This window comes from Rhinichthys klamathensis, unplaced genomic scaffold (genome assembly GCF_029890125.1).
Source record: "Rhinichthys klamathensis goyatoka isolate OS25496 unplaced genomic scaffold, OSU_Roscu_1.1 h1tg000011l_1, whole genome shotgun sequence".
In the NCBI taxonomy this organism is placed as follows: Eukaryota; Metazoa; Chordata; class Actinopteri; order Cypriniformes; family Leuciscidae; genus Rhinichthys; species Rhinichthys klamathensis.
In genome coordinates this window covers 20,989,391-21,004,539 of record NW_026606564.1, presented here as the reverse complement: position 1 = coordinate 21,004,539, position 15,149 = coordinate 20,989,391, and the positions used below count along the sequence as shown (strand labels likewise).

At 39.8% G+C, this 15,149-nt stretch overlaps 1 protein-coding gene across 1 annotated transcript in view; it reads right to left on the bottom strand.

The window, feature by feature from the left end:
- Positions 1-15,149, bottom strand: part of pth1r (parathyroid hormone 1 receptor) — a 139,160-nt gene that overhangs the window by 12,035 nt on the left and 111,976 nt on the right. Inside the window, exons 5-6 of the mRNA XM_056266354.1 lie at positions 6,283-6,377; positions 740-926 (exon numbers count right to left, since the gene is read on the bottom strand). Of these exons, the coding sequence (XP_056122329.1) occupies positions 740-926; positions 6,283-6,377 (282 nt within the window). The remainder of the gene's footprint in view (positions 1-739; positions 927-6,282; positions 6,378-15,149) is intronic.

Sequence of the window (15,149 nt, the reverse complement as noted above, 5' to 3'; positions counted from 1 at the left end):
ACTAAGGAATGACCGGCGAGCTTGGCTAATATCACGGCCAGCGTACAGTACACAATGCCCTGTTCCCTCATCTCAGGAAACTGAGGTTCCAACACTTTGAACAAAATGTAAACAACAATAAATACACTCAGGTAAAACAGAAGTGTGCTGACTGAAGACTGTGTAGAAGCAGCCAGTGATGTGCAAGAGGGCATGTAAACTGTCTGTGCTTGGAGCCGCTTCCATTTGGCACGATTAAACACTGTTGGCCAGTTGAGTGAAACACTGGTGTGATTCAATAAGGCTTTTTGGAGAAAGATGTTTCCTCAGTGTCAGCTACTGAACTGAAATTGAAAGGGAATTGGTGGTTGCTGGGTGACTGCTTACTGGACCAAGTCAAAAGCACCCATCCTCAACTCTACATTATATCCCGGTCTTGGGACCCATATTCATGCCAAAACAGAATATCCATAATCCTTCTTTATACTAGGCATGAGTAACTACCATAGTTACTAGAAGAGTCTTAATTATAATGTTTAATTAAAAATTAAATATATTACATAATTGAATTCCCATGAAGCTTAATTGAAAAGCCTGTTTCCTGGTTACACATTTATGTGGAAATTGCTACAGTGTCACGACAACAACAAATGCTTCCAGGTGATAATGACGCTCCCGCCTGCTATGGCAACAACACAATGTGGGATCCCTCTGCTATGAACTTTACTGTGAGATATGATTGTATGTGTGCTGCACTTACAAAATGGGTTTTGTTGGCAGGAGGGGCTTCTGTGATGGATTTGAGATCCTCCACTGTGATTCGTTCCATTTCCTGCAACGCAGCACCAGAGTACAACACCACATCTTTCACAAATATACTAATGGCCCTCAACATGAACGATACAAACAAGTGCATGTGGATGTAGTTTCTGGTGCAGTGCAGCCGCCTAGAAGAATAAAACAGAAAGAGAGAGAAATAAGGTCAAACAGGTGATATTTTGTAATTAGGTGTAAAAGTTTTGAGGTATCAAGGTACATGAAAATCCCAGACCAGAACATTGCAGATCAGTATGCAATAGCAGACACTTGGAGCTGTGTATGTATTTGTTAGGTTGCTCTCCAATGCCCTTTCACAGGGCCTAGAAGAACAATACTAATCTTAATTAGGGCCAGATGAGTCTGCCGCTGACTGTAACACATTCTTTGGATTTAAAGGGTTCAGAAAGCACAAATGTTGAAAATCCAGGGCTCAAAAAGTAAGCTATAAAAACAAAATTGCAAGCATGTGTTACCCAAATTCCCTTCAGTTTGTCTACACTCTCTCAGTTTGACAGGAGCAAGTCTATTAAGGAATAGCTCCTCCAGATTTGTTGCAGACATCTGAAAACAATGTTGCAGTCTGATCTCATGAGAACTCATAAGTAGGGTTTACGTAGTGTTTCAAAATACAGCTGTCAATGTGTAAAAAACTATACAAATCCATGATATTATAAATATATTTGTGTATAGTTATATTTGACTATTATATAGATATGTTTGAGCCCTTAACTCACCTCAAACTACTAACCAAGAATATAAAACATAATAGGCAGATATGACCGTTGCACAGTGACAAATACTGTAGTTACATTATACTATTGTATTGATATTTTCAAGCTCACAACTCCACTCCTTACCAATGAACATACCAATTCCCTGCCAATACACCTGGTACATCTATCATCATGAAAACATAGACATAGACACAATGGCTTTTATAATGAGCAACAGGGAGGAGACGATGGTGGGACGGGCCAGGTGAGGACCGACGGCGGCACTGATGGAGGGAGGAGCCATGGTGGAGTCAGTAAACCGACCGACAGTGGTGGAGCCAGGAGAGCTGGAGACCCAGGCGGAGCCAAGGAGACGAAGAGACCAGATAACACCGTAGGCCCTGGAAGCCAAGACGGAACCAGTGTGCCGGATTACTGAGGCGGAGCCGGTGGGACTGAGGACCAAGGCTGAGAAGGCGGAGCCTGGCACCGTAGGCCCTGGAAGCCGGATCCGGTGGGACTGAGGACCAAGGCTGAGAAGGCGGAGCCTGGCACCGTAGGCCCTGGAAGGCGGAGCCAGTGGGACTGAGGACCAATACTGAGAAGGCGGAGCCTGGCACCGTAGGCCCTGGAAGGCGGAGCCGGTGGGACTGAGGACCAAGGCTGAGAAGGCGGAGCCTGGCACCGTAGGCCCTGGAAGCCGGATCCGGTGGGACTGAGGACCAAGGCTGAGAAGGCGGAGCCTGGCACCGTAGGCCCTGGAAGCCGGATCCGGTGGGACTGAGGACCAAGGCTGAGAAGGCGGAGCCTGGCAAAGCTGAAGGGGTGGAGGGATGAGGCATTGCCGAAAGCCCGGAAGTCCATGGCGTAGGCAGAGCGACAACTGACTAGGGTGGAGCCGGAGGGCCGAGGAAGCCCGGTGGAGCCGTGAGGACGATAGTACCAGGTGGAGCTAAGGGGACAAGGAGTTAAGGTGGAGCTGACTAGTTGACGGGCCAAGGTGGAGCTGGAGACCAGAAGACCCGAGTTGCAGGGCAAAGCCAATCGAGGAGGAACTGAGGGACTGAAGGGAGCTAGTGGAGGAGTGACAGAAGGACCAGCTGGCTTAAGTAGAGGAGGCGGGAGAGAGAGAGGATGGGTCCATCATCGACGAAGGAGATTTGGAGCTGGGAGGGACTAGCGGAGACACAGGAGACTTGGGAACAAGAGGGAACCAGGGAGTCGTGTTGATCGTGGGAAGGGAAGGGGACATGGATGGAACTACAATGCCCAACGGCACGGCCATGAGTGCCGGCTCTCGCACCTGGTTGGACACGATGACTGGCTCGGTCTCCAGGACGAGTAGGGCTGCAGGCTCCGTCTCCAGGGTGGCCTTCTCCATTCATGGCAGGGTGGCCTTCTCCATTCATGGCAGGTCCTGACTGTGGCGCTGACTCTGGCTCTTGACTCGTGTTGAGCTCGGGCTCAGGTTCTGGGTCTACGGTGGGCTCTGGCTCTGTGACCGTGGTGGGCGTGTTGGAAGGCTGGCTGGTTCTGAGGAGGGCATGGGTACTTAAGTCCAGTGTCCATGGCGGGTAAGTTCCTATAGGTAGACGTGGATCAGCTGAGAGTCACTGATGCGAGCTTGACTAACGTGACCTGCCAGAACTGACGCTACGCTTGATTTTTACAGCTTCAAAAGTCTTGCAATAAAGCAAAAATCCATTCATGGTGCATTTTAATTTTATGGTTCGTACCTGTCCCACAGCAAACAAAGCCATTATTTCAAAAAAGAATTAAGGAAAGATTCCTTATAAGGATATCGAAGCTGATGTCAAGGCCACCTTTGTCTCAAAAAGGATTCTGTATCGACATCAACTAAAGAGTACAGGAATGTCTGCACCAAAATACCCCTTCATTCAACACAGACAGCAAACAAGAGCAGCTCAAGAGAATGACTGATCAATTTGTACTATAAGAGCACAATTTCACAAATTGTTTCAGAACCACCACTGGTCAATAATGATTGCGGGTGTGTGTTGCTTTGTTCCAACAGCTGTCTGTCTTTGCCGATGTCAGTCTCAGTCAGAACACTTTTTACACTGCAGATCTTGGATCACAGACAGGACTAGATATTCAGTCTGCTAAGCATTAACTCTACTCTAGGATTGCATCTTTGATAATCATAACACAGTGATCGTCGTACCGATTTGCCTCTGATTTTGGGCTTTTTATAGATATTGGATAAAAATATTGGATAAAAATTTCTGTAGATATTGTAAAAAAAATATTATCATTTTGGCCAAAATAATTGTGTAGTGAAAGTATGATATTGTGGTAGCTGTAGATGATTGTATATGGGTTTTAAAAAATAATTTTAGTAGACATCACACACATAAAACGTTTTTCTTAGCCAAAGAAACACTAGAACTAGAAACATTTATACTGACTATAGTTTTATTAATTTTCATGATTTTTTGCATGATTATTTGGTGTCATATGATATACTGGTGATTGGTAACTTGAAAGTTAATTTTTTTTTAAAAATGTTGGTTTCAAATTGGTTTAAAAAAAATGGCAAGACAAACATTAAAGTTACTAAAATGGTCATAGAAAGCTACATCCAAAATGTAAAAAAAAAAATATATATATTAATGCTAAGTTATTTCAGTCAACTAAAAAAGAAGAAGCCTATATTTTTGTTTGCAAATACATTCATTTAAATGTGATGTATATCTTTATTAAACCAATTTTTTATCAGTACCATCATGTAAACTTGACATAAAGATTTGCCCATGATTCCATTGCAAAATCCATATAATTGATTATTGTCATTTCTTGTGTGATCAGTATCCGTTCCTAGTGTTGTTACTTCAGAGAAATGCCTTTTCTTCCTAAAAAAACACACCAGTCCCTTCTGCAGAAACACATGCTGAAGTGTGAAACCGTCAGGGTTTATCTTTGTCATTGCTCTCTGTCCTCTGGAGAGGTTTAGGAACGGCTTCCCTCCTCGTCATTAGACTCACTGCTGTTTAACCAGCGTCCCGTTGGGAAGGATTGATCGGGAGGCTCGTGTGGAGCGTGTCTCGGACACTGGAGGTAATGTTGGGGAGTCGCCGCGCCGCATGGCTGATGTCCTGGACCATGGAAAGACTGGCAGTGTTCCAGCAGGAGCCCAAACGAGCCCTTATTAAAGTCATTTTCCTGACCTGCATTTCCGGGTGCACAGGCCTCTTAAAAACACGGAGCACTGGAGCCGAGTCAAGCTAATCTGCTGCCTGTCAGCGGCCCGTTCCACACACCCACCGGCCCTTTATTTGAACAAGCCCACTGGATAAATATCGAGGGGAACCTCTTTGCATTAATTAGTAATGAAAATGGAACGATTGAACGCTAAAGTCATAAATGCACTCATATGTCTTCATACTGAAAAAGGGCCAGCACACACACACTGGGTCAACTATTAGATAAACATTCATTTGATGCAGTCCATTTGGAAAACCGATCGCTTTAGTCAAGTCAAACTGCAAAGTTTTACTTTAGTTTTAAAAGTTAAATAGTCACTTTCTGCACACACTCAAAAACATTAACCCCTAAAACCACATGCTTGAAACACGAGCAGAACATATTTCTGTGTAAATCATTTGTAAAAGCCATTCATACACAAGCGTGACAGATTCCGTAATGAATGATTTACACATAAATGTGTTCTGCTCATGTCTCATGACAATGAAAGCGCATACCAACTCCACATTGAATATTTAAAAAATGACTTACAGTCATTCAAAGAGGACCTTAATGCTCTTTTACAAAGTCTTGTTGTGTTGGTTCTCTACTAGAACAGGTTCTCCTGCTTGAATGTTGATTATTCTCCTCATATTCTCCATTGTTGCGGCTCCTCTCTTCCCAGTCTGTCAGTAACGCTCTGTTTACTTTCTGTCTCTTTAAAGCCCCTCCTTCTGAAAAGCACACTGTGCTCTGATTGGTCGGCTGGAGCAGTGTGTTGTGATTGGTCGGGCGCTTCGAGTGTGTTTGGGAAAGTCCCGCCCCTTTCCATAACCGCCAGTTTAACACACTACTGACTAACTCAACCAGGCCCCGCCCCTTTAATCTGCGCATTAATTATTATAATGAGGAATATTGTGACGTGTTCCCCGGAAGAAACTCAAGACTACAATGAGTTCAGAAACACTGACACTGATATAGAGAATAAGCTTTTTCATTATCAAACATTACACACTAAACACAGATGAACATGGAGAAAAGCAGAACAGCTCCTCTTTAACTTATTAAAGATGTTTTGTCTTTCGAACCAGTATGCAAACGTTGCCAGCTAGCAGACATTCAGCATTGAACAATGCCTATAAAATTTGCATATGGCAAATAAATATAATGTCGACACAATGGGGCATATATTACACCTGCAGCGTGTAGATTTATTTGTCACCTAATTGTTTCACAAATTAAGACAAAATGACAACTCAAAAATGTGTAATATATGGCTGTAAATCTCTTGATTTTCTGTATAGCTGTGTTACGCAGCAGTTACACTCACAGATATGCTGACATATTGTAAGCAAGAACTGTATGGATCAAGGAAAAAGGTGAAAAAGGGATATTTCATATATACAGATCTCGCTTTTGTTCAGATAATATCATACGAGGATCACACACAGCACACACACTTGTTTTCTGCACAGCCCCCCAGAATGAGGAAAAGCCCCTTAAAGATTGCTAGTGAAGATTCATCATTTGTTAAGGGTTTAGTGAATCCTGGGAGGGTTTTTCTCACCGGAAGTATCCGAGGATGACAGTCGCCACCATCAGTGAGCCCAGAGAGATGGAGTAGCCCACCGTGTAGATCAGGTAAAGCCTGTGGAAAACCTCCTGAGGACGAAGACCACAGCAAGAGTATGAGTGTATCATGCACACAATACTGAACATCTATAAGGAAGAATGAAACATAACAATATAGCTCAGATACCAGTGCATTTTGAACTTCATCCTCTTCAATGCTGTGTATTTGCAACTATGTGAATGTCTCAGTAGAGCATTATTTGTTTGCTCAGTAAACCTATGAACACCTATATAACAGTATGAACACCTATATAACAGTATGAACACCTATATAACAGTATGAACACCTATATAACAGTATGAACACCTATATAACAGTATGAACACCTATTTAACAGTATGAACACCTATATAACAGTATGAACACCTATATAACAGTATGAACACATATATAACAGTATGAACACCTATATAACAGTATGAACACCTATATAACAGTATTAACACCTATATTACAGTATGAACACCTATATAACAGTATGAACACCTATATAACAGTATGAACACCTATATAACAGTATGAACACCTATATAACAGTATGAACACCTATATAACAGTATGAACACCTATATAACAGTATGAACACCTATATAACAGTATGAACACCTATATTACAGTATGAACACCTATATAACAGTATGAACACCTATATAACAGTATGAACACCTATATAACAGTATGAACACCTATATAACAGTATGAACACCTATATAACAGTATGAACACCTATATTACAGTATGAACACCTATATAACAGTATGAACACCTATATAACAGTATGAACACCTATATAACAGTATGAACACCTATATAACAGTATGAACACCTATATAACAGTATGAACACCTATATAACAGTATGAACACCTATATTACAGTATGAACACCTATATTACAGTATGAACACCTATATAACAGTATGAACACCTATATAACAGTATTAACACCTATATTACAGTATGAACACCTATATTACAGTATGAACACCTATATAACAGTATGAACACCTATATAACAGTATGAACACCTATATAACAGTATGAACACCTATATAACAGTATGAACACCTATATTACAGTATGAACACCTATATAACAGTATGAACACCTATATAACAGTATGAACACCTATTTAACAGTATGAACACCTATATAACAGTATGAACACCTATATAACAGTATTAACGCCTATATAACAGTATGAACACCTATATTACAGTATGAACACCTATATAACAGTATGAACTAACAGTATGAACACCTATATAACAGTATGAACACCTATATAACAGTATGAACACCTATATAACAGTATGAACACCTATATAAAAGTATGAACACCTATATAACAGTATGAACACCTATATAACAGTATTAACACCTATATAACAGTATGAACACCTATATTTCAGTATGAACACCTATATTACAGTATGAACACCTATATAACAGTATGCACACCTATATAACAGTATGAACACCTATATAACAGTATGAACACCTATATTACAGTATGAACACCTATATAACAGTATGAACACCTATATAACAGTATTAACACCTATATAACAGTATTAACACCTATATAACAGTATGAACACCTATATTACAGTATGAACACCTATATAACAGTATGAACACCTATATAACAGTATGAACACCTATATAACAGTATGAACACCTATATAACAGTATGAACACCTATATAACAGTATGAACACCTATATAACAGTATGAACACCTATATAACAGTATGAACACCTATATTACAGTATGAACACCTATATAACAGTATGAACACCTATATAACAGTATGAACACCTATATAACAGTATGAACACCTATATAACAGTATTAACACCTATATAACAGTATGAACACCTATATAACAGTATGAACACCTATATAACAGTATGAACACCTATATAACAGTATGAACACCTATATAACAGTATGAACACCTATATAACAGTATGAACACCTATATAACAGTATTAACACCTATATAACAGTATGAACACCTATTTAATAGTATGAACACCTATATTACAGTATGAACACCTATATAACAGTATGAACACCTATATAACAGTATGAACACCTATATAACAGTATGAACACCTATATTACAGTATGAACATCTATATAACAGTATGAACACCTATATAACAGTATGAACACCTATATAACAGTATGAACACCTGTATAACAGTATTAACACCTATATAACAGTATGAACACCTATATAACAGTATGAACACCTATATTACAGTATGAACACCTATATAACAGTATGAACACCTATATAACAGTATGAACACCTATATAACAGTATGAACACCTATATAACAGTATGAACACCTATATAACAGTATTAACACCTATATAACAGTATTAACACCTATATAACAGTATGAACACCTATATAACAGTATGAACACCTATATAACAGTATGAACACCTATTTAATAGTATGAACACCTATATTACAGTATGAACACCTATATAACAGTATTAACACCTATATAACAGTATGAACACCTATATAACAGTATGAATCTGACAGTAATGCAGCAACGGTGTTAACTGTAATGCCTGAGGAGTGAGACAGACGTTCAGTCAGACACTTAATGTGTCGGTAGATCAATCATTGACTAAAGGGTCAAACACACACTGTTCGTCTGAGTAGCATTATCAATCATCAATTATTTAATTATTTTGATTGAATGTTTTACCGAAAGCAAGCAAAACATGCTCTTTATAACCACTGACGTGTCAGCAGAGAGCGTGTGCACTCTTCCCTGCAAAGGCCTCGTCCACACGACTAAAGCTTTTCCTCAGAGCAGATTTAAGGTTATCAAAATGATTCCCGTTCAAATGGATCCGCGGAAACGACTAAAAACGACTGTATTATGCGGACCAGACAGGTAATTTGGAGATGTCACTTAGAAATGTAAAGAGAGACTGCTCGCCCGCACACATCCGCATGCCTATAGACTAAACGGTAACACTTTACTTAAGAGGTGTGCATAAGACTGACATGACACATTCATAATCATGACACGACACATGCATGTTTATGAAGGAGGTTTTATGCATGTTTATGACAACTGTCATTAAGTGTCATTCGCTCAATTATGATATTTTTAATGCAAATATGACATTGTTTGAGATAAACCAATACATCATAACCTGTCAGTGTCTTGGTTATGACAACTTGACATTACTAAGACAACACAACCTGTCATAAATATGTCATAAACATGACATAGCAGATTAATTATCAAACTTAAGAGACCACTTAGCTTTATGGGTTAACATTACACTAAACTGTCAGGTGGCTGGTTTTGACATTGAGGGCATTATAACATTTTAATGACAAATTCAATGTGTACCACTGTAGTTGAGGTCACGAAAAATATTCATGACACAGTTATAATGCCTCATGACAGCCAATGTCAAAACCAACCACACGACAGTTTAATGTAATGTTAACCCATAAAGCTAAGTGGTTTCTTAAGTTTGATAATTGATCTGCTAAGTCATGTTTGTGACATATTTATGTTGTCTTGATAATGTCAAGTTGTCATAACAAAGACATCTCAAACAATGTCATATTTGCATTAGAAATGTCATAATTGAGCGAATGACACTTAATGAGAGTTGTCATAAACATGCATAAAACCTCCATATGTCATGTCATGATTATGAAGGTGTCATGTCAGTCTTATGCACACCCCTTCAAGTAAAGTGTTACCGACTCAACATGTAGCATGCATGTGCACGCCGCCACCGTTTCCACGGATTCACGTTTTTGAGGTTTACACGGAGATGATAACGGTATCGCTTTGAAAACCCGTTTCAAAAAACGTGCGCTCTGAACCCTATTTCAAAGTCAGGCCTCCAAAACGCCGCTGTCGTGTAAAGGAACGGGCAGAACGCAGGAAACGTTTTCTGATTTCGGTTGAACACGGTGTCGTGTAAGCGACATTTACAACGGAAGTGAATCAATCAAAAGCTAACTTCAGCTGGACACTGGCTTTGGACAATGATGTTGTCTTCACTGCATAATGCATGCTTTCGTGAAAGTGCAGAAACGGAGTTGCAATGGCGAGATCCTTGTGTTACAAGGCAAATTATCTTCAACATTTCCTTACACTAGTTCAAAGTCTGGAACCATTTAATTCGTTCTTCATCTCAACTCAGTGTATTGTGACCTTGCATCTACTATTTACACCACATGAAACATGTCAGCAGTGTGTGATTTCTGTTTGGGCTTAAACTCAAAGCTCAAGCGTTTGCATCTTCTGCTGTGTACATGACAGCGGATGAAGCCATTGAATCTGTTTATTTGGAGAGCAAGCTGACACCCCGTGACTGAGGTGTCTGCTCAATGGCTTATGCGAAACAGTTTGTCTTGAAGTTCAGAGGCCTTACAAAAGCCAGATTACTCCCGGCTGCAGTCGGTGGAGCGAGTTCCCACCGCGACCGCACTGACGGAGCTGTGCCTGCGTTAGAGAGAGCCATCCGGGCTGACGGAGCCAGAGATCTGCCAGCTGGTAACACTCAGCATGAGTGGCGATGGCCAAACCCAGCTTTTCATTTGCAGGGGTGGATTTTTCATTAACTACAGAAGTGGCTCTCAGGACTTCATCAGATGCCTATTCAAAGCACATCAGCACGACCTCAAAATGTAGATCTCAAATCTCAATGTTACAGTTCAAAGGGAGATATCTTCCAAAAAAGTGGCAAATAATCAAAAATGGAAGATTTGAACATCTCAGTGCAGTGAGCATCCATTAATCTGAGAAGAACGCTAATCTGGAAGGCCAATTATACCTTCGTGACAGAGTTGTTATGAATATGAATAAATTGATCATGTTAATGAGTGAACAAGCGAGATATGAGCAACATGTGTTAATCATAAATGTCTGAACCATAGGCGGAGTTTGGGGGGGGCTAGGGGGGGCACTGCCCCCCCAGACCAGAGCCAATTAATGCCTGCCTTGTGCTTTGAAAAAAAAAAAAAAATACTGTATTCATATTTTCTCATTTTATTTGTCTTATCTTATCATTTTTGCGGGTATAATGAGTAAGTTAAGGCTAAATTATTTTTAATTACTGTATTGAAAAAGAAGCTAATTTTCTCACGACTGGCGGATCTCAAAGTATCGCGGTAAGTGAGGAATTTCCTGTGTGTTTTTCGCGTACAGACACGTCCGTTCACATGGATCCCCAAAAAGGACTAAAACCGCTGTATTATTCATGCCAGGCCGACTCTCCATGAGAGGATAAAGAACAGGCTGCGGTTGACGATGGGAGCAGCCAGGTTTTCTTCTCTTGCGAATGCGATCCTTCACATCGAAAGCGACATTACGGCCAAGCTCTCACCTGAGACCATTATCGACGCAGGACGCAAAAAAACGAAAATTACTGTTGCACTAGTCTGAGCAATATCTAGGTCTGTAAGTTTTATTTCTCTGCCAAATAACTGCTTAAGATGGAGAAAAACTCAACACACTGCTTTCAATATGCTGTTCAATATGTTTCAAAAGTGGAGAGTAGGCTATGTGACCGTTAATTTTTCCCGTGTCTCAATGTTTTAAATGTTTCATGAAATGGCTACAACAAAATGCGAAATAACTTTTTTTTTTTAATCGCTCTCATTGCCACAATTGTGTTTCAAACGTGGAGAGTAGGCTATTGTGTGACTGTTCATTTTTCCCGTGTCTCAAAATGTTTTAAATGTTTCATGAAGTACAATAAAATGCGAAATATAACTTTAATCACTCTCATTGCCACAATGTGTTTTGAAAAAAGGAAAGAAAAGAAAAACTAAAAATCTTTTTGTTTTGGTTGAAGATAATATTTTAACAGTGCAAAAGTGGTCCACATTTCATTTATCCTAATTGTGTCCGAACGACAATGATTGCTACATGAATGAATGAATGAATGCTACAATGATTTTTTTTTTTTTGCCCCCCCTGGCTCGAATGTCAAACTCCGCCTATGGTCTGAACGTTGGTAAATTACCCTAATGATCCACTTGATCAAGACATCCACACAATCCTATCTCATTTCAATCTATTCATGTAAATGTGTGGAACTAAAACAAAACAAAATGGCTTGAAATAAGTGTACTGAGTGTAAAAGATGTCAGCTTGTAGAGATTGTGCGGTTATAATGTGGTAATAAGCACAAAGCACTGCTTATTATAAGCAAATGGCGCAGGAAGAAAAGTAACCCAAACAAGTCAATACAATGAAGAGCTTGATATTAACTCTTCCCCCGCCAGTGGTTTTCTTTTTTTAAGTTGGCAGCAACAGCCAGCGTTTTTGATAATTTTTACAAAAATTTAATGGACATGTTTTGTTGTGTGAATACATGAACACATTAACTTTTAATTTAATTTGAGCTTGATTCATTTATTTTTATCAACACTTGAATATGTGTAACAATCATAAAAAAGCAACATTTTGAACAAAAAGCTGAGAAGAATGTGCATTAGCAATGCTTTTATCGCTCATTTTTTTTGCGTGCGTTTTGATCGGGAAATGAAAACACGTGTAATAGCGCCCCCTACCCCATAACAGTGAAAACACGGACAGTTGGAAATGTCCGTCAATGGCGGTGAAAGAGTTAAGCAGTCTTTTTGAAAAGTTCAGTACAACACAAAGTGGACTTTACAGCTTTCCGCATTAATCCAGATTTTTATTTGAGAAAAATGAGAAGTACTTTTCATTTGTAAACAAATGAACTCACTGGATTATCCAAAAACAGGCATTGCCACATGGATATTTACTATGCAAACCATTTTTGCTGCATTTTTAGCAAACTATGTTGTGATATATACTTTTAATGTCCTTGCACAAGATATACTGTTAAGGTCCATCTGAAATTTTTGCACGTTAAAAAATAAATATGACCTCACGCGTTTTTCGCATCCGTAGCAAGCATTTTGACAATTCAGAGCCACCGAATGAAGAATAGAAAAAGCGCAAAAGAACATTTGGGACTCAGTGTGCAAGTACCTATACCGTGACATAAGTTAGTGAACGCAACCCTGGCTCCGTGAGTGGGAACGAGACGATGGGGAGACGTCACTGGCCACGAGGTCTGAAGCCTATTCATTATCTAGCTAACAGAAACATGTCCTGGAAACGTTTTACTAAGGTTTCTCATTAGGTCATGAAAATGTTATTTCTCAGAATGTTCAAAATGTCCAGTTTTTTAAATGCTTTAACCTTTTAGGAAGCGTTCCATTTCATCATTCTTCAAACACTATTGGAATGTTACTTTTAAATGTTCTCTGAACATTCCGAAACAAGTAGATACATTTAAAACATGAACCATCACACGAGAACGTTCCCTGATAGCTGGGATGTTCTGTAACTCAGAGGTTCAACAAGAACACTTGGTTAAAGTCACTTCTTCTTCTGCTGTTCATCTGAGAGTTGAGGTTATGTGCATTCCTCATGTAAATGGTAAATATTTCTGCGGGCAGCTCAGCTTTTCACCAGTCTACACCAACATGAAAAGCACACGGATGAGAGAAATGAATCTAAACAAAGCCAAACAAACAAAAGACTTCAGTGTTAACATTGGTGACTAATGAACCGTGTCCACACAATGTGGTTAGACTCTTAAAGCAATATGGAAAGAAGTCATTTCCTCTCATGCCGTTCCAAGCTATACTCCATGTCTTCTAAAGCCATGATAACTTTGTGTGAGGAACAAATCAAAATGCAAACAGATTCATTAAACAGCTGCATCAATATTGCACATGGTATGTCAACACAAATACCAGCGTGTTATTCACTGACCACCTGCACACTCAGTGCTGAAGTTATGCTGCGTATTCAATATTCAGATGAAGACACTGGCATTCCTCTCTGTGCAGACATGCCTCATTATAGCCTGCGCTTCATTCACACACAATAAATAGCCTGTGTGTGTGTGTGTGTGTGTGTACGCCTCATGCAATTACTGCCAAATGCAGTGGTATATGAAAGCAGCCTAGGCTATATCCACTGAAAAAAAGGCTTGCTGCTTGTTCACTTTCCTTAAAATGAGCCAAAGCAACACAATTGCTCAACATTAGCCCTCAAATTGCACAAATTGTAAATTGCGAATTGAAAATAAGCCCAATGGAAACACGTTAATTCCCATATTTCGCTGAAAGGTTTTTCAGGCAGATTTTGAGGGAGAAACACCCAGAAACTCCTCATTCGAGCCACTCACAAGCGTTTCTTGCCATTAATGCTTGGAAAACACGTCTACGTCTCCTTCCACTAATAATAATGTCTAGTGCGGTGGCTGGGATAAACATAAACCCTCCAACATCCGTCGCCATGATTATTGGTATGACTTATCGTGAGAGGGAAAAAACGAAGTTTCAGTCGCATTACATCGGTTAATGGAAACAATAGTTTTTAATCGACATTTAGAAAATATTGCAAAAGTTCTGTGCAGATCTGTAATGGAAAGGCGGCTGTTGTCACAACTTAATTGCATTGTGTTCAATACACTTATACGTGTGTAAAATTCCCTAATTGCTTCTGTAGATATCCGAGGTTACCCAGACAGTGTCGGCCCAGATCCGGCCCACATCTGGTGCGTGTGGATTCAGCGGATCGACACTGTGCTGCTGTCTGGGTTTTATTGTGCTGAAGAGTAAAGGCTGTGTTTGTGTTGTGTCTACCTGACTGAAGACTAGAGTGTGTGTTGCTTCACTCAATACACTGCAGCTGTGCTAATGCTGCAGAATACTGAAATCACACACTGGATTACACTAGAATCAACT